The following is a 21,803-nucleotide window of genomic DNA, read 5'->3' on the forward strand; positions in this document are numbered from 1 at the left end:
ACGAAGAACACATTAATTTTAATTATTTGTAAAGATGTGTAAAAATTTGTTTGTTTCAATCTAAATATATATAACTCAAAGGTGACTGACGTAGTGATCTATCAACGCACAGCCCAAACCACTGGACGCAGGCATGGTACGCATCAAACGGTACGGTACGGTATCAACGCACTGGCATGCAGGTAGATGTTATGACGTAGGCATCCGCTAAGAAAGGATTTTGATTAATTCTACCCCCAAAGGGATAAAATAGGGGATGAAAGTTTATATGAAACTTTGTCAATTTTAAACCGATCCGGCTGAGACTTTGCATGCATAAAGCTACTATGACGTAGGCATCTCCTAAGAAAGGATTTTGATAAATTCCATCCCTAAGGGGATAAATTAACGTTAGTGAAGCCGCGGGCAAAAGCTAGTAATATATAAACAACTATCTACTTGCCCCGACTGCGCACGGGTATACATGTATGATACATATAAACCTTCATCTAGATCACTCCATCTATTAAAAAAAACGCCTTCAAAGTCCGTTGCGTAGTTTAAAGATAGCATACATAGGGACAGACAGCGACAGCTATTTTATTTTATACTTCACGATATTTTTTTTTTATTAAGCCGCTAGTGCCGTGACATAGACAAATGTATAAAAATAATAACAATTAATTACTAAGTAGTTAGTACGTATTGAAGAGAAAAAATATTTGTTCAATTCGGAACCTTGTAACAGTTTGATGGCGAATTAAGGTCGAATCCACATTTCGGTGGAGCAACCTGGAGATAATGCTTTAAAACGCGTTTTTTAGGTTTAATCAGATTGACTTTGTTTATACGAAGGTGACAAGCCAGCATACAGACAACCTGCTGGTACAACAATGGTTGCTTCAAGTCTTCAGAGTTCAGAACTCACTGATAAAATCACAATGTTAGCTTTGAAAAAATATAAACACAAAATATGTATATTAATATAGGTTTATACAAAAAAAATATCCAATTAATTTGTTCCTACTGGTGTTTATAAACCAATTAATATGTTAAACAAGTCAAAATTTGGTAAATTTTATTGAACACTAGCTGTACTCGCGACTCCGTCCGCGAGGAATTTAACAAAAAAGTTAATTAGATAATTTTCTAAAATAAAAATAGCCTAAGTTACTCCTCATTACATCAGCTACCTGCTAATAAAAAATCAGACTAAAGCGGTCCAACCATTTCAGAAATTAGCCGGAACAAACAAACAAAAAAAAAATTTGGTGTATGTACCGTATGTATATTCATATGCATGTAGTATATATGCGTGTATAACTGTTTGTAATATTGAAATAAGCGTTTTGGTTATTTCAATATTACAAACAGACAATTTTATTTATATATATAGATGTATATACATTAAACAAAAAGCGTAAGCAAATTGATTCTGCCGTTTCTTTGTTTCTCTGCGTTTATCTGCCAAAGAGCCATATATTTTGTTTATGATACTATAAAATGAAATATTTCATGCAAATTAAGTGTGCATGTTAAATACAGCGTGGTGCCATAATCTCCATTTCGATTTCATAACAACGGGCACAACTTTCGACGTCGTAATCTTTGTGCACATTATACGTAACAGTCCCATAGTCATAACTGCTTCGCAAAAACTCTAAAAGGCTAAACTCACGGTCAGCCAACTGTTATTGTAATAATATATGCATATAGATATAGTTTATAATATATACATATTATATTGTTGATAGCAAAAGCCATGAGGTACGTAAATAAAAATGCAAGATTTTGAATATGGAACGTCGAGCTTCTAGATGCATCTCTCAGTCGGTAAACCGACCGATAAATAAATGTATCAAGAACGTAACTTAACGAATTATGGTGCAATATTATATTCAGTAAAACACGAAGCGATTTGTTAATGAGTGAAATCCGTTTTTGTAGTATATAAATAATTTACTACATCAAACTATTTAAAAAAACTATGACATGAGCAACTTCGTCGGTGTCGCATAAAAGATAACTGTTTACGAAGCGCACGCAACGGAAACCGTCAAAAGGAATAAATTATCCTTTTTTTTGTAACATTTTCATTAATGCTCCAATTCTGTTGCTGGTAACGTAATGTTATTCAGCCTGTTGCCTTCCTCGATAAATGGGGCATCGAATACAAAAAGAAATTTTCAATTGGAATCAATAGTTACTAACAAGAAATTAGTACTGCTGAAACGGATCCAAAGAGGTCATTGGCAGACATAAATTGACACGTCAGAACACGTCCTATGATTCTACCAGTGTATCTAACCTGTCAAGGCTACTGACGTGTTGGTACATGTCAATTGTGTTATGACTCATAACTGGATGGGCACGTATGAGTCACAAAGGATTTGTATACAATAATTTTCGACACAAAAACAAATGATACCATAGGTTATTCCGAAAAAACCAATACATAGATACTAATATTATAAAGATGTAATAATCGATTTCTTTGTATGTTTATTTGAATAGAGTAGAATAGAATAGAAAAATTATTTCTACAAATAAACTTAACTATATATAACTATATAAAACCTAACTATACTGCTTAGTATTGAATACTCTTTCTTTATTCTACTACTCGTTCAGACAGCAGACTCATAAGAAGAAAGCGCGACTAGTTCTTTGCTGTTAGAAAAAAAATACTGCAAGAATATTTGTATTGAATATGGAGATACTAAATATTAACAAATTAAAAAATCACCCATACAAAGCTTTAAACTCTTTCCATCATAAATATTAGCGAGAAACTTTAATTAGTCTCTTTTAATTAAAAGATCAGTATGAATATTTGTATTAGAAAAAGCTAAAGAGTATTAAACAATTTAAAAAAATCCATCATACAAAGCATTAAAAATTTATCATTACATTATTTAACAACGAACATCATAGACTCAACGTGAGTAGCGTCGCGGTTTGTAGTCAGTTAACGCAAATATTACTGTAAAAATCTGAGTTTCAATTCATGAGAAATCGTCATAAAACAAACTGTAATAGTCTGTTCCACTCCAACCAACCTTGACACCACTGCGCCTAATCTGACTTACTGTGCTACTGTTTACTGTTGGGCAACAGACAGACAAGCTGTCTAATACGACCCACGCGCTCTACCTACGAACCAGGTACAAATACAGACCTATAAGGTCAATCTATCTAAACTAATAAAGGAAAGATTCTGCAGATAGTCTATATAACACTCAACTTGTACGTTTATGATTTAGTTATCTTGGTTTAAATATAATAATAATGACCCTGGACACTTAACACAGCGACATCTAGTCCCAAGCTAAGCAAGTGTGTTATAGGTGCTTGACGACTAATACAAATACTTAAATACATTTTTTTGTAAATACATAATGCATATAGGCCAATACAAACCAGATTTACAGACAAACCAGATAGCAGATTTGCAAACCGAGCTGACTACTGGTATTTTTTTATTCATAATCGAATAGCGCACCCGCCTGCGCTAACGGTCCCCGCTGGCGAGCACCAGTGGAGGATAACAAATTCACCAAGAATTTATCACGATGGTTAACCTAACAGTGACAGGGTACATTGCTAGCAATAAGATCTTCAACACCAGTCCCCTTTCCCCACGACTACTGGTATCACCAGTGGTCAAAGCGCAGCGTTTTGTTTCCGTTGAAGGCATGATATGGCAAGACACGGTAACATAACATGTTAACAGTCCGGAAATGCAAGGAGGGGTTTACAAGTTCGTCACATGGTGACATGACATCCGTGGTGCTGTTCATGTATCAGGCGGGCCGTGAGCTTGTCATTCCAGTTACACAAATACATATTACGTAGAAGAACATTGTTTTTTTATCAATTTACCGTATAAACGTACGTGTAGCTGAAATAACATAATTTTAATATTGATTGTTTATTATTTGTATATTTATCTATTAGTGTCATGTCTTACATATGACTAATATTGATAAAAAATATATATTAACGTTATCTACTAATTACGTATATAAAAGTAATAGAACTACGTAGACCGTTTTAGTTATCGTAACTGTTTATTGCAAAATACAAAATAGAGAAAACATCAAAACTGTAAAATAAAAACAGACTTTTGTTTTTATTATGTTTTGTAAATTTACTTAAGTGTGTTTAATTAACATTTTCTTAGTGATATCTTCCTAAAACCTATAATTTTAAGTTAAGTGAACAATTTAATTTGTTAATATTCCAAATTATGTATGTTACATGTGGGGAGGGGGGACAGACACATTTTAGATAGGTTAAGGAGAAGGAAAATTGCCATATATATTTTCAGCCTATCTTTTATATTGAAATATAGGCGGTATATTTGTACTATCGTACAAAACAAAGTCACCGCCGGTGTCTGTGTGCTTATATCTTTTAATAAATCACGAGTGATTCTAGAGGGAGGTTTATATGAATAATACATGCGTGTTATTGTATAGAACAAGCCGAGAAATTCAAACATTTGTAATACATCCGTGCAAGGCCGGGACGAATCGCTAGTCTAATATAAAAAAATCCTTTTATAATAGTAGATAATATATATTATAACAACATCATTTGAGTTGCATATTGTATGTCACAGTTGGATGTCGCTTATAACTTTTCAGCCTTGTAATAGTTATCCGCCTTCCTTATTACGAACGTGTTAAATTTATCTAAAGTAATGATAGCTAACGATATATAAACAATGCATTGGAATCGTGGCACGCCAATCAATTAAGTACTTGGCATACACAATGAATCTCCTTGTTACTAAGTTCCTTGGGTTATCAAATTTATAGTATTTACTAGCCGCAACTGAGAGGCAAACGCGGACGAAGCCATGTGGAATTTAACTTTATTTATCTACAATAACATAAAATGTTTAAAAAGTGTTTTTTTGGTGTATTTATCTATTTATAAATACGACACGTAAAAACGGTTATTTCAATATTACAAACAGGCACTCCAATTTTATTTATATGTATAGATATATTAGTGCTAGTTGGTGGTTTCTATCAACGCATTTCAACTTAAAAATGTAAAAGCAAAAAATGTAAAGTGTTTTAAATAGTTGTACTATTTAAAAGAGCAACACTTTCTTGCTCGTTCTTCTTGTGATGACACATCTTTCCAAACGAGCGGTAGATTGACAACAAAAAATATGACTATTCAAAGTCCTTAAATTTAAGTTTATTTGAATAACGAACTTTCTATGCTATTCTATTATATAAATAACCATAAAAATTATATTTAGAATTTAGAAATATTTGTATTTTTTTATATAATAAAGATATTATTTAATATAAATAAAAATTATTCTATATTGCCTATCGCTATTACTGTCTGAATAATAATATTTGAAGTAAACAGTTAAGTACAACTTTATGTTTTGGAAGTTTACATTACAACTTGAAAATTAAATGACAACAAGGACTTTGTGAAATCTAACATTGTTTTAGTTGTCATATGTTAAAATATTGAAAATCTGGTCTAAGAGATATATTGCATTATAAAATACATAAATTTATACATTTCTGAAGTCATCAATACATTTTTTGTTATCATTATAAAATTTAATACTACTCTGTACAGCATAAAAATAATTACTGAGTTTCCATTTATATTCTACATACAAAACTATTTGAATAATGCAATAAAGCCTTCAAAAATCACCATGAATAAGATGAGAGATATTAACCTTATGTGGGGTATTCCGATGCCCCCTTGGAGCATCTTATACACTCTGCTTTCATAGAGAAGCTGCGGGTGCCGCGCCTTGATAGATTCTACCTTCACTGCTACCTCCTGCAACAAAATCACAATAAATCAGTCGGTGGTTAGTGGTTGACCACACTAAAATTTTCGACTGGCTGTATCCCACTTGTTTTAGATCACAAACAGCCTTTAAATATTCTTAAAAATTAAATATTTTAAATAATAATTACTTTGAAAATGGAACACAGAACTGCAATGTTATGTTATTATTTTGCTTATTTGAAATTGGAATAAGCAAATAAGCTTATATTCAACCTGATGGAAAGATACAGGTGAAAAAAATTCCAACAAAACACAGCTAGTACCTTTAATAAAAATATATATAATAGTAGGTCTGGCTAGTGTACCCGGTAAACAATTTTATATTATAGTACTTTTCCTTTATGTAGCTATATTTAGCACCCTATCAATAGCATGTAATACCTCTGGCATTTATGCTTTATATGCAGCATCATACCAAACAAAAATATGCACACATCAGTAGCAATATATGCTTGTCACAAAGTAAAAATTTTCTAAGTCAGTCTAAGTTAACAATTTTATCATCATTGTTTATATTAGTCTAAGCTAACTTAAAGCATTGTAATAAATTTGGAAACACTCAATTAAAGTTATGGTTTCAGAGCTATTGCAGAGCTGAGAAATTGATGGTTTAAATGATGGATTATCTATTATAATTATGATTGTATGTTATTACAATTCCATACAAGTTAGTCAAGTTGCTTTTTGGTATTTATGGTGTAGTGTTTGAACATTTTTAAATAATTATTTTTATATTAATAATGAATGTCTTTTTTAGTTTTACACTTACTACTTTTTCACTGTTACTGTTACTACATACATTATAAGTACTTACCATTTTTTATCTGTTGTTTCTTTAATCTCACACATACAGTCCATTCATTCTATCACCCACATATAGAAAGTAGCTAACAACTTAGTGCAACTTCAATACAGCCATGCAAGCTTTTTAGGTCAATATGCTCAATTTCAGAAATCATAGCCTTGCCATTTGAGAAGGGCTGATCATGGATATATAGTAGTAAAACAGTTATTACTAAGTACTTCATTGTATAATTTATTGAACTTACTGCGGTAAAAATAAAAATAATGGAAGTGTATAGTCACATTTAAAATAGTACAAAAGTTATTACTAAGTAAAGTTTGTTGTATAAAATTTAATTAGAGTTTCTGTGGTAAAATTGTAAATAATGTAGGTGTATAGTAAGATCTGCTGACTATGCTAAATTGCATAATCATGGCATATGGTATTGTTTGACAAAATTTTGGGAACAACAGATTGAACATATGATAGTTTTTTGTGTTGATAGAGTACAAATCTGTCAACACACACAAATTAACATTTAAATGAACAAAGTGAGCCCAAATGTAGTAATCAACCCCAATACAATCGTGTCACGCAATGTATAAGCATAATAAATATTTCTGTATGACCTAAATATTTCAATTTGGTATTATTTGTCCAGTTCCATAAATAATGAAAGAAATCACAGGCATTGACGTGTTACGTGTCTACAACGTTACAATTTCTAGTTCGACATGGACAATAGAATAGTGTAGCTCATTTCTATGACAAAGAAATCCTTTCACGGTAGCATTTGTAGCCATATTTTTTTCGCAGGTAATCATTACGTAAAATTAAGAAAATTAAACCTACAAAACCTACATACAGTTCTGACTTTGTACATTTCATAAATTAACACCATAATTCATACAAGAATACGCCCAGACCGCCATTTTAACAACAAAATTCTTGAAATACATGGCTCCCTGACACAGGAATCGCCATATAGTATGGCTCAAATAATATATGATTATGAATGGCAATTACCTCTCCATCACAGATATTTATCGCTAAAAATATATCTCCGAAGCTTCCACCGCCAATTTTACGAATAACGTTGTATCTGTCAGCAATCTTAAGATGTTTCCTGGTTAACAACATGCGTTCGAAGGTAGCCATTTTCTTTATCCTTCATCACTTGCCTTCACAAAAGTTAAAAACTGTCCATCGCACTGACGGAAATTTATACAACACTGATATAATTTAAAGTCTATGAATGTTCAAAAACACTATAAAACGTAGAAACACTATGAAATCCTGGCGAATACCATTTTAATGCAAAGTCTAAAAAGATGTCGTAAGTCGATTACAAGTGACGTCACAGTGGCAGTGATGACAGCTATGAAAAACTAAAAATCTACCAAGCAAACCTACCACAGATTACATAAAAAATGTTACCATGTAAAATATTTAAAGTATCAGAGATATTTTGTATTATCACATTATTTTCTTTCTAATTCTAAAATATAATATGATATATTAATCTCGGTATTAACCAGAAAGAATAGTAATTAAATAATAAATTTAGGTATAAAAAAATATGTACGAATAAAATGTAAAATAGAAAGAATATAGTGCCGAAGGTTTTACGATTATAATTGTGCTAAATGTATGCATGCCAAGCAAAGGAAGAGGAAATTGTTAGAAATGGGTACTAGTGACTTCATACTCATGCTGTATATTCTCCACTGGCACGTGTTTTTTTTTAAATCATGATAATGAAATGATCCACTCGTTTGCATTAACGGTAACTGGCTGGTGCATCATTCCATTAACGTTCATAAAAAAAACGGCATATTTGTGCATACATGTTTGCGTCGTAGCATGTAATTCTATTGTAGTTTGAGGGAGAAAGCAATACAGTGAATATTCTCCCACATATACTGAATAATTACTTGCGGTCTTTGCAAACATAGACCATACACTTTTGGTATATGTTTACATGTTACTCTGTCTATACATATGTTCGCGATTCTGACATAGTTTTTTTTAGCACTTGTTTATACAATTTTGTCAATGTACGCGTAAAATTGACTATAAAAGTGTCACTATAAAGATAACAATAATACATGCAATAACAATAAAATGTTTTTTCTAATAAACTATATTCCATTGTATATATACGCTACACAATCACTAGGAATATTTTGCGACACAAATAATATTTTTTATCAAAACAACATTTGGCAAGGATTTGATATTATCTTCTTTCCTCGTTATATTTATGTAAATAGATATGTTTTTATACAATTGGATTGGTAAACAAGTTAACGGTCTACCTGATGGGAAATGGTTTGATGGCCTCCGCAACCCGCCTTACTTCCGATGGTCGCGGGTTCGATTCTCACACAGTACAAACATTTATATTCATAAGTATGATTATTGGTATCGGTTTTGATGTGTTCTATGTATAATATGTAGTTACGAAAAATACATATATCTATGTATTTGTATCAGTCATCTATAAACAAACTTTAGCTAGCTTAACTTGGAACTAGATAGCGCTGTGAATTGTCCTGAGATTATTATTACTTTTAATATACATGTAGTACAACTCTACTGACATCACGTGGTCTATGACGACTGTGTTACTACTAGTGCTTTGCTATTCCTGAGCATTAACGTCAAATATCCATATCCTTTCATCCTCCATTGGTGCCTCGCCAGCGTAAACCGTTAGCGCAGACAGGTGCACCATACCTTCTCCCCTTCGATTGATCCCCCGTCCAATTGAAACGGGGACCGAAATTACGACGGCCTGAGCCGAGGTTCGATACCCTAACAGTGCCCTCAGACTAAAGTCGTATCCGTCAGGTGGGAGTTGGCCTTCAGCCGCTCCATAAGTCCTTCCGCGGGTTGGAAATGCCATCTGCACTCGCTCCCTATCGTCAAAAATAGCATTAGAGTAGTCCGAAAAAAAAAGAAAAAAACCATACCAGTATCATGCAATAGAGAAAAAGTCTAACTTAGTAAATTTACAGTACACATTTTACTATTAATTACTTTATTTACTTTTTTTCTAATTTCATTTTTATGCGGTCATCGTTATCGATTTATTTGGTTTACTTTTTATAGCCATTTCAAATTAGTTTTTTCTAACGACACACGAGTGAAATGGTGGTATTCAAAATGAAATACACGAACAGTGGGGGGATAAACGGGGGATTATTAGTAATGTGGACTTGTCATGATGGGCTAACTGACCTGACCACATGCTCATCTTATCGTCCTCCACTGGTGCCCCGCCGGCATAAACCGTTAGCACAGACGGCTGCACCATTCCATTATCATCCATAAAAAATACACGGACATTTGCGTAATAGATACCTATGTGTGCTCATAACACGTTTGAAAATATGGCAACTATAATTAGTTTTTTTTTTAATTTGCATAGTCGTAGAACCTACCATCGCGAAGGAAAGTATCAAAGAGCTTAATATTACGTAACATTGAACACCTAATTTGTTTAGGTAGTTTTTTACAATGGCTTATTACTTATAGACTATTTATTGTTACATTATAAGTTATTACTCTTACTCGTTGTTGTTGTATAGTAAATATGTTTAAAATACTTTCGTATTTTTTCCTAAGAAAATGTTTTTGCGAAAATAAGCCAAATTCCAAATTCAAAATATTTTTATTCATGTAGGTCTATTACAGGCTCTTATGATATGTGAAATCTCATCTCGTATTCTTTTGAAATAAATGTTGTACATGTTTCAAATAATAGATTCATTTAAATTCATATGCTATTGCAAAAGCAAAAAGTCTAATCAAATTTAATCAAGCCAAGAGCTAAACTGCTTTTCAGATCAACTAAATTGAATAATATTTATAGCGTAACTGTTTACCATCAGATGGTAAACGGTTGCCGGATGTCTGAAATACAAGGGATGTCACCTTGTGCCTTGACGGCCCTAAAAATAATAATAATCATCTTTATTTGTCTCTATATCTATAAAATACTAGCTGTGAAATGAAAAAAAATTCCCGCGACTTGGTGCGCGTGGAATTTTTTTTCATTTCTAAAATAAAAATAGCCTAAGTTACTCCTTATTACACAAGCTATCTGTCAAAAAAGTCCCGTCAAAATCGGTCCAGCCATTTCAGAGATTAGCCGGATCAAACCGAGAGACAGACATACAAAAATTGTAATAAATATTATTTTGGTGTATGTACCATATTTACATCCATGTGCATATAGTAAAAAACTGTTATTTCAATTTTCAAACTCCTATTTTATTTATATGTATAGATTAAAATCATTATCGTTACATAGTACAAAACAAAGTCGCTGTCGCTGTCTGTCCCTATGTATTCTTAAAACTACGCAACGGATTTTGATGCGGTTTTTTTTTTTAATGATTATATGAGGGTTTTCAAAATAAATGTAACCCGTACGAAGCCGCGGTGAGTAGCTAGTTATATATAAAATTATCATATCACAATGTTAGTTACCATACTCCTCCGAAACGGACTGAGGGATTTTTATGAAATTTTATATGCATATTTAGTAGGTCTGAGGATCGACTACTAATTATTTTTCATACCCCTAATTGATAAGGGTCGTAAACCCAAATATTTTTTTTTTTCATTATTTTTTTTAAAAAATATTTGGGTGTAGAATATATGTTGGATTTTAATTTATTTTGACATATAAATTAAAACCGCTGTTAAAAAAATAGGGGTGTAAATTTTGCGTTATATACAATCCCAAATTTTCACCAAAGTTGCGGAGTCAGTTGGTATCCATTTAAAATAATGTATTATCTTATCAACTGTTTAATAATAATAAAAGCTCTGTTTAATATATACATATAAAAAAAAAAATACTGGTGTAGAATATATGTTGGTAAAATTCGGATAAGAAAAGAAGACATGTCTCAATACGACTAAACTTACAGTCGTAACAAAATTGTTAGCTTATCAACCAATATAGTCTGTTTAATCTATACATATAAATAAAATTGGAGTGTCTGTTTGTAATATTGAAATAACCGTTTTTTACTACATGCTATGAATATAAATACGGTACACTCAAATAATGTTTGTTCCGTATAATCTCTGAAATGGCTGGACCGATTTTGGGACTTAATGGCAGCTGATGTAACTCATGTAATAAGGAGTAACTTAGGCTACTTTAATTAAAAAAAAATAAAGTATCTAATGTTGCAAAATGCCACGCGGACGAAGTCGCGGGTACAGCTAGTACCAAATATATCATTAATATCAATTATCAAAACACTTCATTAACAATACCGCGTGATAAGATTTGTATATTCTACTTCCTTTTTTTATCTCTATACCTACCATGTGAGATATAGCATGGTGCGGTGACAGTTTCAGTACCCTTCCGTTTCACTCTTTAGTTACCGCGTTTTACAAATTATGACTTAGTATTTCAACTGTACCATATTCGTAATTTGTTAAATGTAATAACTTAAATTTAACTCAGCCAGATAATTCTAGTATACAAATACAGGCAACTCTCACCCGCACCATACAGCGCACACAGTACAAGTCATAATAGGTAGTAGGTAATTTCACCTTTGTTATCATTGTTTTATCTTTCAAGATAAATAACGATATATTGTTATCAAGACGTACGAGATGAATTATTCTTACGCAACAACATACATCTAAGACTTTATTATTAATTTTCTTTTATTAACATAAAGTTACTTTTAAATAAATTTAAAACATCAGCAAAAACATCAAACGATATTCATTGAGCAAAGCCTATTACTCACTAACGATTACTTAATGACGTTCATGGCAATAGTGGCATGGTTCACAGGATTGTCATTTAATATTACACATAGACACTTATATAAGCTAAACTATTTTTTTAACCAGTTTATTTACATTATATATGTAAATAAACTGGTTAAAAAAACAGTTCTGTTTATTGCCAGTTCTTCTTAATGTAAAATAATAAAAAAAAATACTTAACGATCATAAACTGTCCTATATGAATAAATTATTTGATTTGTAACTTGTAGTTACGTGCGTGAAAATAACTTATTGATCTAACAAGTATTTTGGCAAGTTCCTCTCCACTACCCACAGCAATGTTAAGTTTAGAAGTTTACTTATCAGATAAATAGAAAAATGTATTTAATAAGTAGGTATTTAATCCCAACATCTGAATATATTTGGATATAAACACCCTGGAAATGCTATATAATACATACGTATATAACAAATCAACCTAATATGCATTTATAAAATATATCCGTCTAGATAATCTTTTAGTTAAAATAATGTAAAATTTAATTACGTTATATTGTAAAAATTATTATACATCATCGAGACATAAGGTAACAAATTTTCGGCTATCCACATACATATTAATGTTAATGATTACATAAAACAAATCATTTTTGATTACCTATGTTCTAAAACAAAGCCATAAAGGCCTTGCGCCATTGAATACCGGAAGTCAACCGAAAACAATACGGAAATATAGGAATTAAAAATAATACCAACTGGTTCAACATTATTGATATTAATACATCATGTTAATATAAACGATAATACTGTAACCATAACACAATCTCCTCAATTTCATCCAAATACGTCACTGAACTAATCCACTCAAACGAGTATCCCCCACCCCTCACTCGCTAGCGAGGGCCTAGGCTAGAATAGATACGCGAAATACGATATCAATGCCGTAACCCTGTGCCGACAAACTGAAGGATATAAATACTGAATTATGGTAAGAAATGAACAACAATATATATAATTACCTCTCCGTTAACAATGTTGATTGCCAAATAAATATCTCCAAATGATCCACCACCAATTTTTTTCAATAATTTATATTTTCCCGTAAAAATCGTTTCCTTCTTGAGATTCGACGAATTCGCCATTTTCTTAGTATTTTATTTCTATATTATTGCGACAATTATAATGTTCTGTATAATAATAGTCGTCCTCGAATTCACAGTTGAAATGAAAACAATAATAAATTATTTGCTACATTTTAGGAAACTGACTGAATGTGAATGAACATTGAATGGACGTACTACGTTCAGAAAAATAAAAATGTAGAACAAAAGATGCTGTAACATTAGGAATCAATATGTAACACGAAAACATTTGCATACTCGTTTTAAAAAAATTGTATGAACAACTTTATTTAAATGTGTAAATTCTATATTTATTTTAATTTCAACTCTTATGTTAAATTGAAAATAGTATGAATCATATATTGTACTACATTTGGTACAATCATATCAGTGAGGGATTACATAGATTTCTAGACGATAAATATATTTTTTCAATGTTGCCAGTAATAAAAATTTTTATACTATTTGGTAGAATATTACAGTGGCGTGTGTGGTAAAAATAATGTTAATTATTTTTTACTTTCCATCGTAAATGTAAAGTGTTTAAATATTTACAAGGATTTCAGCAAATATATTAAAAAAATCATTTGTACATTTCAAATAGCCAATTTTATTTCTCTTACAGTTTCTACTTGCTACGTAAATTGAAAAAAAAAAAACAGATTCTCTCCTCCTTATCTCAAACCCAATGAAGCAAAAATAATGATAACAATATTAATCACTAATTAGTATTGATAAACGGATATGCAAAGATTACATGAAAAATAGATTGATGTTTCTAAAAATCACAGTTTTTGAGTAATCATATAATTTAGGTGAAATCACTAGATTAAAAAATTAAACACTCTCTATTATTAAACCATTTAATTTTGATGTTTATATTACATATAATATTTATATATGAAAACACTACTTGTTTATTTTATTGACAATGGTAAAACAACTGGAAGTATTTATTTGAGAAAGTTTTTTTAGACCAATACAAGTAATGTAGCACATATTTTTTGCATGATATGATTATATTTGTCTATGATAATTACAGTAATCACAGTATCATAAAAAATACTATTCACTACTTATATATTAAGTTTATTGAACAAAGATGATTGATAGCATCCTACTGGTTTGGTGGTACACCGTGATTAGCACCCCACCCTAATTCAATGGTTGTGGGTTGTTACCTCTCATGTTATAAACATTTGTATACATGGGCATGGATTGTTCTATTGATCTAGGTGTTTTCTACATTATGTATTTACAAAAATAAAATACATTTAAGTATTTCTAGTATCTATAACACAAGCTCTGTTTAACTTAGGACTAGATGGCACTATGTGAATTGTCCAAGGTTGTTAGTAGTATTATTCATATCTGTGCATGATGAACATGAAACCACAAAAGACTTGTGGCTCTTAAAATATAAATACAGTAGAAACTTGATTATCTGGATAAAATACAACCAGGGGTAGTCCGTATAATCCAAAATCTGGATAACCGATTTCAAAGCAAATCAAACAATATTTAAATTCTAATAATCTTTCATTATGTAATTGGTTTTACTTTCATAATATGATATATAAAAATTAAGCTATAAGGATAGATATTTGATTACATAATACCTATGTAATTTAAAATTTTGTTTGGAAATAACTTGTTATTGATCTTTGACATAATTAATCACATCTTTTCATTGCAGCCAAGTCCCTGATGCGCTCCAGTTGTAACAACTGTATGGGATCCTTTTCGTCTAGTCTTTCAAACCACTTAAAAGCAATATCCTGAGCATACCCCAGTTTCATTCTTTGCTTCATCTTCTCTCTTGTTGCTGTTCAAATATCTAAATTGATAAGTAGAGCCAAGATGAATGAATCTGAATAATCGATTGTACTGTAACAGTGTAGCTTACTTATACCTTTTTTCTGTATACTGCTTAGACAAAATTAAATGTTGAGATATATTACTTAAGCACCTCACGTAAATTGATTAAGGTATTCCTATGATTATCATGCACAAACACACACAAATAGAAATTGAAAATTCTAATTTTTCTTTATTATCTATATGTATACTGTGGCCCCACAGAAAATCAGCACTGTGGTATAACTTAGGTACACTTATACACTACACTATTTATAATGTTGAGTGGGAGTCACATTCACACACAGTCAGCATTACCAGTATGCATTAACTTTTAAAATATGGTAAATATTATTGTAAATAATAATACTTATGTAATGCTGAATAAATGTCTTTATTATCATTGTTTTAGGTCTATTACAATAATAGTTTTTTCATGTATCCTCCATTACAACACTGATCAGTTAGATTATACATCTATAAAAGATTTTGTACAGCTAACCCTATTACAAGACAATTTGTTTTGTGGATGTTAATATGAACTCATTTGCTAAATATGGTGGTGGAGCATTAGAAGAACATAGGTAGGAATCTAATGGCAATTCGGTAGCATCGCATATATTGTACTGATTGTCAATAGATAACACTACATAAATTATTTTTACTTTTACAGCTCTATTCATTATTACTTATATGCAGATGGAAGGAAATTTTATGTATAACTACATTTGTCTATAACGAGCTATAACTTTTAAAAATAGAATAGATATTCGGCACAGATTAATTTCCAGGACAGTAGTAACTGTAATCGAAGGTACAACTGGCTAATCTGTCAATTTAAACAACTAGGTTAACATTAAGACGTGTTTCACAATCGTTCGACATTTTTCAATGACTGACGTGGTAAATAGAGATCATATTTGATAAACAGAGCTCTTATTGAATACATTATTAAAAATATTAAAATGAACTTACCTCCCCATCTACAGCATTTATTCCTAAATAAATATCGCCAAATGAACCACCACCAATTTTCCTAACGATTCTGTATTTATTTGCTAGTAGCAGATCATTGTTCAAAAACCACATACGCTGAAACGTGGCCATAACAAAAATATGTTCGTGTATTTAACTGACTTAACAAAATTTTGGAAAAAATAAACCTAACTAAATAGTAAACAAAAACAAAATTGTGACACGCTGTAATATCATATTATTTCTTAGTGACAGGAAATCTGAGGAAGTAGGTATGTGTAGTTCAGAAGAGAGCTCCGAAATGAACTAGTTTGTAGTACTGTCGCTCTTTAGTTTGATAAAAAGCAAAACTTTATGCTAAAAAAATACAAAATATATATACATTTGTAGGAAAAAAACACATAAGCCTTGTCGTTGACCAGCCTTTTGCTTTTTCTCTGACTCATTTTTCGGGCCAACTAGTTTATAAAAGAATGAGATCTAAATTGAACCATCCAACTCGCCATAATTATATGTATAACTCGAATTTCGAGTAAGCTAACGAAAATAAGTAAGCGAACTAGTCGCACCGAGCTGCGAACTAAATGAGACGCTCAGAATCGCGAACTATTATACTTAACACTATTGACATTCACTGACATGGCTTTTTATTTATGTTTTACGGTTCTGGATACAGGTAATTTTGAATACAGTCTGGTGTAGTTAATTTTAATTTAACGTTACACATAGATACTTCAATAAATAATAATCAATAAGTAAATAATAAATAATAATAAATAATCTTAATAAATTTATACATTAATTAATACATCTATTTATAAAATGGTCTTTTTAGTGACATTTTTTTATACGTTGAACGTTGCTCTCTTTCGTTTCTGGTGGCCTCACTGAAAAAAAGATTGGTAAAAATGTATGAGACTTATTTAAATATAGGTTTTAAAGACTAAATTATACAAATGATGTAAACCCTACTGATACTGATGCTGAATAAATAAATATCTTTCGTTGTTATTTCTCGCTTCCCAACCCAATTCAATCTTAGTGTGATTTTAAATTTGTAGTAAATTGTACATGTGTTACATGGAAAATTATTTATTTTGCATTTTCATTAACTTGACTTCATGCTCACACACTTTTTAGCGTAAATAGCGCAAATACCATTCCATTAACATCGTAAAAAAAAATTGAAGAGAGGAGTGTTTGTAATTGTTGTAGTAATAAGAAAGAAGACTAGGTAAACGGAGAAAATATATTAATATAATAGAGAACTGACAATTAGGAACAGAAAGAATGAATTGAAGTATCAAAAACAAGAATGTAATATAAAATAACTATAAATTCAAATACAATTTTAGAATACATAATTTAGAACATATCTTAGATTTAGATTAGCCAGTTACAACAGTAATGTGTATTAATAATCCCATTATAAAATACATGTCATAACGCGGTTCATGAAACTATCGTGATAAAAAATGATAGGGTGTATGGATATTTATCAACATTACTGCCCCGCACGCGTAAACCGTGGCAACATTCTATAATCACCCATTAAAAAAATTGGAAAATGGAGAAAGATATTCTTAAAGACTTTATATTAAATCACGCAGTTCAAGTCCCAGTTTCCAGTCTTACATGATTTTAAATTTGTAATAAACTGTACATTGTTACATAATTATTTATTTTGATTTCATTAACTTACGTACACACTTTCTATAATAAATAACCGCCAAGACATTGACGACGACAGGACGGTGACAATTATAAAATACTATAATTATGTTGATAAAAATGTTATGTATGGGTGTATGGATATTTATCGAATTACTAGTTGCCATAAAAATAGAGGTTGGTGATTGAAATGTGAAAATTTAGGGTTGTATGTATTTTTTATTGCTACATAAAAAGAATAAAAATATTTTTTCACAATAGAAAAAAAAAATTGTTGTGAGCCACCCTTAACATTTTATTATTTTTTCATTTGTTTCATTTTGTTAATTAGTTATAAACACTACATTAAAAAGTCTATCAAAATCGGTCAAGCCGTTTCGAAGGACTATAAACACGAAACCTGTGACACAAGATGTTTTTATATTTGAAGATTAGCTACTCTCCCCAGTTTCGCAAGGGTATACATGTATTATATAGAAACCTTCCTCTTGATTCACTCTATCTATTTAAAAAAAACGCTTCAAAGTCCGTTAAAGATTTAAGCATACATATTGACAGACAGCGACAGCGACTTTGTTTTATACTATGTAGTAATGATGATAAATAAAGTATTAATATTAAAAATAATATATCCTTATTAGAATAGAATAGAAAATTCTTTGTTCAAATATAGTTCAATGTATGTTTTTTTCAATAGCTTTCTGTTTTTTTTGAATATTTTATATTAAATAATCACTACTGAATATTATTTGTATACTATTATTAATCCCCTCTGATCGATCTTCCGTCCAATTCAAACGGGGATCGAAATTACGACGGCTTGAGCCAAGGTTCGAACCCCTAGTGGTGCCCTCAGACTAAAGTCATATCCGTCAGGCAGGAGTTGGCCTTCAGCCGCTCCTCATAAGTCCTTCCGCGGATTTGGAGTGCCATATGCAGGCCATCTGGCCAGCTGCGGCCAACAGCGTTAGAGTAGTCCGAAAAAACTTATTAATATAAGTTTATTTTTACTTCAGCTGTCAAACTTATTTTGTGTTCTATCTGGAAATGGTTTGTAGTAACAATTAATATTAATTATACTGTTCAGCCTGTGCCTACACTTGTAATATTTCTGTCGACACTTGAGACCCTTCCAATTAGTTTACGTCTACACTAACATAGATTTAAGTTAAGTGTAAAATCAGTCTACGTCCCGACTCCGCGTCGACTGGACACGTTACTAATAAACCATGTAGCACACTGCCAATAAACTTAATAATGTCTAATAAATAATACAATCATTTTACCGGTATACTCATCATACTACAATAAATAATATATTATGTAGCGCCACCTCATCACAACATATGTAACGTATATGTACAGTGATGAGGATACCACCGCGCTACAAGCCTACCCCTTAGGAATACTCTTCTGTTATGCGTTAGGTAGTTGCGTGAATCATATAGGTACCCACCTTAAGTTGACGAATAACGACAAAATATATACGACTAGTTGTGCCCGCGACTTCGCGTGGAATCTTGACCAAATAGAGAAATAAGTTTCAAAGCTTCTAGATTTAAAAATCACTACAGTTCCGTAGTCTTTCATCTCCCCTTTCAACCCTTTTATCGCAATAAAAAGTGCCCAATGTCTTTGCTTAGTGTCTAGACTGTATGTGTACCTACCAAACTTCATGAAATCACGCCAAAACTACTGAATCATAAAATCGGTTCAGTAGTTTTGGCGTGAAAGCGAGACAGTCAGATAGACAGACACAGTTACACAGTTCGCATTCATAATATCAGTAAGGATTTCAATATATATACTATAAAAACAACATACAATTTTTACATTTTAATATAACATAATATTTTCATGCAAAATACAATGGTAAAATTGTAGGTAAAATAAAATTTCATAGAAGTAATAAAATATTCAAAACAAAACCTGTTTTCTTTTAGTAAATAAATTCGATAAGAAGCTTAAAATTATAGTTTTAAATATTTAAGACAATATGAATGGGGAAAGGGTAAAATAAACAATAACTGGTAACACTATCCAATTTTTAGGCCATTTCCTTTGTCACTTTGTGTAATTAAAAGATTAGAAAATTTAAAAAAATATTAGTGTACATTGAATAATATACTGTAAAATAACTCCCATTCATATTGACCTAATGAAGAACATAACAAAATAGATTTTAGCTTAAACTATCTCTGGATACATATTAATACAGTCCTTTTACATATTCAAGGCATACCAATGAGGAATAGACTAGCACAATGCTAAACGTCTTAAAAATCTAATATAACAATCAGCCAATACAAAAATTTTAAAATGCAAATTCCCTGGAAATTGACAAATAAATTTGAAAAAATACAATGCCAAATGCACTAACGGCAGTGGGGTTTATATATATAATAGAAAGGGTATCATTCCGAAACCAAACACTTGAATTTCTTTTGTGTAATTATGCTCAGTTTATTATACAAATTGGTATAGCAATACCACTAGTATAGCCAACCAAATCAAAGAGGGAAACAAACCACTGATTGCAAACAATCAAAAGTGGCAATTCCAAAAATAAAACTTTGATTGACAACACCCCTACTGAATCTAGATAGACCTCAAAATAAGGATAACGGGTCACTGTCCCTTAAACAAATACCTATACACAATAGGTGCTACTGTCAGTCAGTCCCCTTTGTCGGGGCTGCTTTGAAGTCGAAGAAACAGTTGCTCACGTAATCTATGTATGTAATGGAGCGTAGCATTGGCTACATAATGAAAAAAAATCCTCGAAACGGTGAGGTCGCTCCGTGAAGCCTGTGAAGACATCAGGAGACTTCTGCGCTTTTGGGAGGTGATTGGCTGGCTACTATAGTAGTCTCAGCTCTACACGCACTACGGCTCAGATGGGAGGCTGATTGCAGAAAATGGAGTCCAACTAGTAATAGTAAATACTTTAATTATTTGTGGTACATATATTACATTACAACACTCAAATTATAATCGGTAGTATATGCATTCGTTATATATGCACAAACATTACCCATATAAAAATATTATCGTTAGTCTATGTTTTACATGTTGTTATACAACTTGCTTATAAATTCCCTTACAGCGTCAGGAGAGCAGAACTATAAAATATAAATTACAAATTATATATACCGTACAGAGTAACTAGTACTTAAGCCGTAACGTAGTAGTTGGCGACAGACCTTTTATATTTCTTTTCTTATTTTGAACTATGTTTTTATATTCAATTTTATACTTTTATATTTCTGGCAACGGCAATCATTTACAGTATATTTAAGACAAGTTAAATATACTGTAAATGATTGCCGTTGCCAGACATAATATCGTATCGTAACCTCAGAATTATTACTGTTGTTACTAGTGACTACTACCTAGTGTCACTACACGCTCCGAGACTCGGTTGATATATCTTAGAAAAAATAGTGATGTAACAATACAGTTGCAATGAGTACTAATAAGTTTAGTAACTAACATATACAGGTATACCATTTGTTATTACTTGCACAGCCCTACTACGTAATAGTCTTAAGTGGTGGTTTATATAGGCCATATTTCTTTTTTTTAATTTCCACTGCTAGAGAATCGATACAAAAGCTTGTATCGATTCTCTTCCATAGAACATCTGTAGTTAATATTTAAAAGAAAATTACGTCATCATGTATATTTTAAATTAAGAACAATAAATTGTTTTTGTAATTGGGGTTATTATAATGTTGGCAATAAACGTTTTCTTTCTTTCAACTCTGAGCAGTACAAATGATATATAAGAATAATTTTATACC

The 21,803-nt window shown here is 31.2% G+C and overlaps 1 protein-coding gene across 3 annotated transcripts in view; it reads right to left on the bottom strand.

Annotated features, from left to right (window-relative positions):
* Positions 1-13,679, bottom strand: part of LOC131845577 (casein kinase I-like) — a 31,226-nt gene extending 17,547 nt beyond the window's left edge. For 2 of the 3 annotated variants that reach the window (XM_059194660.1, XM_059194657.1), the window contains exons 1-2: positions 7,631-7,972; positions 5,702-5,808 (exon numbers count right to left, since the gene is read on the bottom strand). In XM_059194660.1, the coding sequence (XP_059050643.1) occupies positions 5,702-5,808; positions 7,631-7,762 (239 nt within the window). In that variant the 5' untranslated portion in view covers positions 7,763-7,972. Of the gene's footprint in view, positions 1-5,701; positions 5,809-7,630; positions 7,973-13,395 lie in introns of those variants that run through there. The other variant, XM_059194659.1, reaches the window with a different exon arrangement.
* Positions 13,680-21,803: the final 8,124 nt, after the last annotated feature.

Source organism: Achroia grisella, unplaced genomic scaffold (assembly GCF_030625045.1).
Source record: "Achroia grisella isolate CSIRO2021 unplaced genomic scaffold, CSIRO_AGI_Agris_v1 utg474, whole genome shotgun sequence".
Taxonomy (NCBI): domain Eukaryota; kingdom Metazoa; phylum Arthropoda; class Insecta; order Lepidoptera; family Pyralidae; genus Achroia; species Achroia grisella.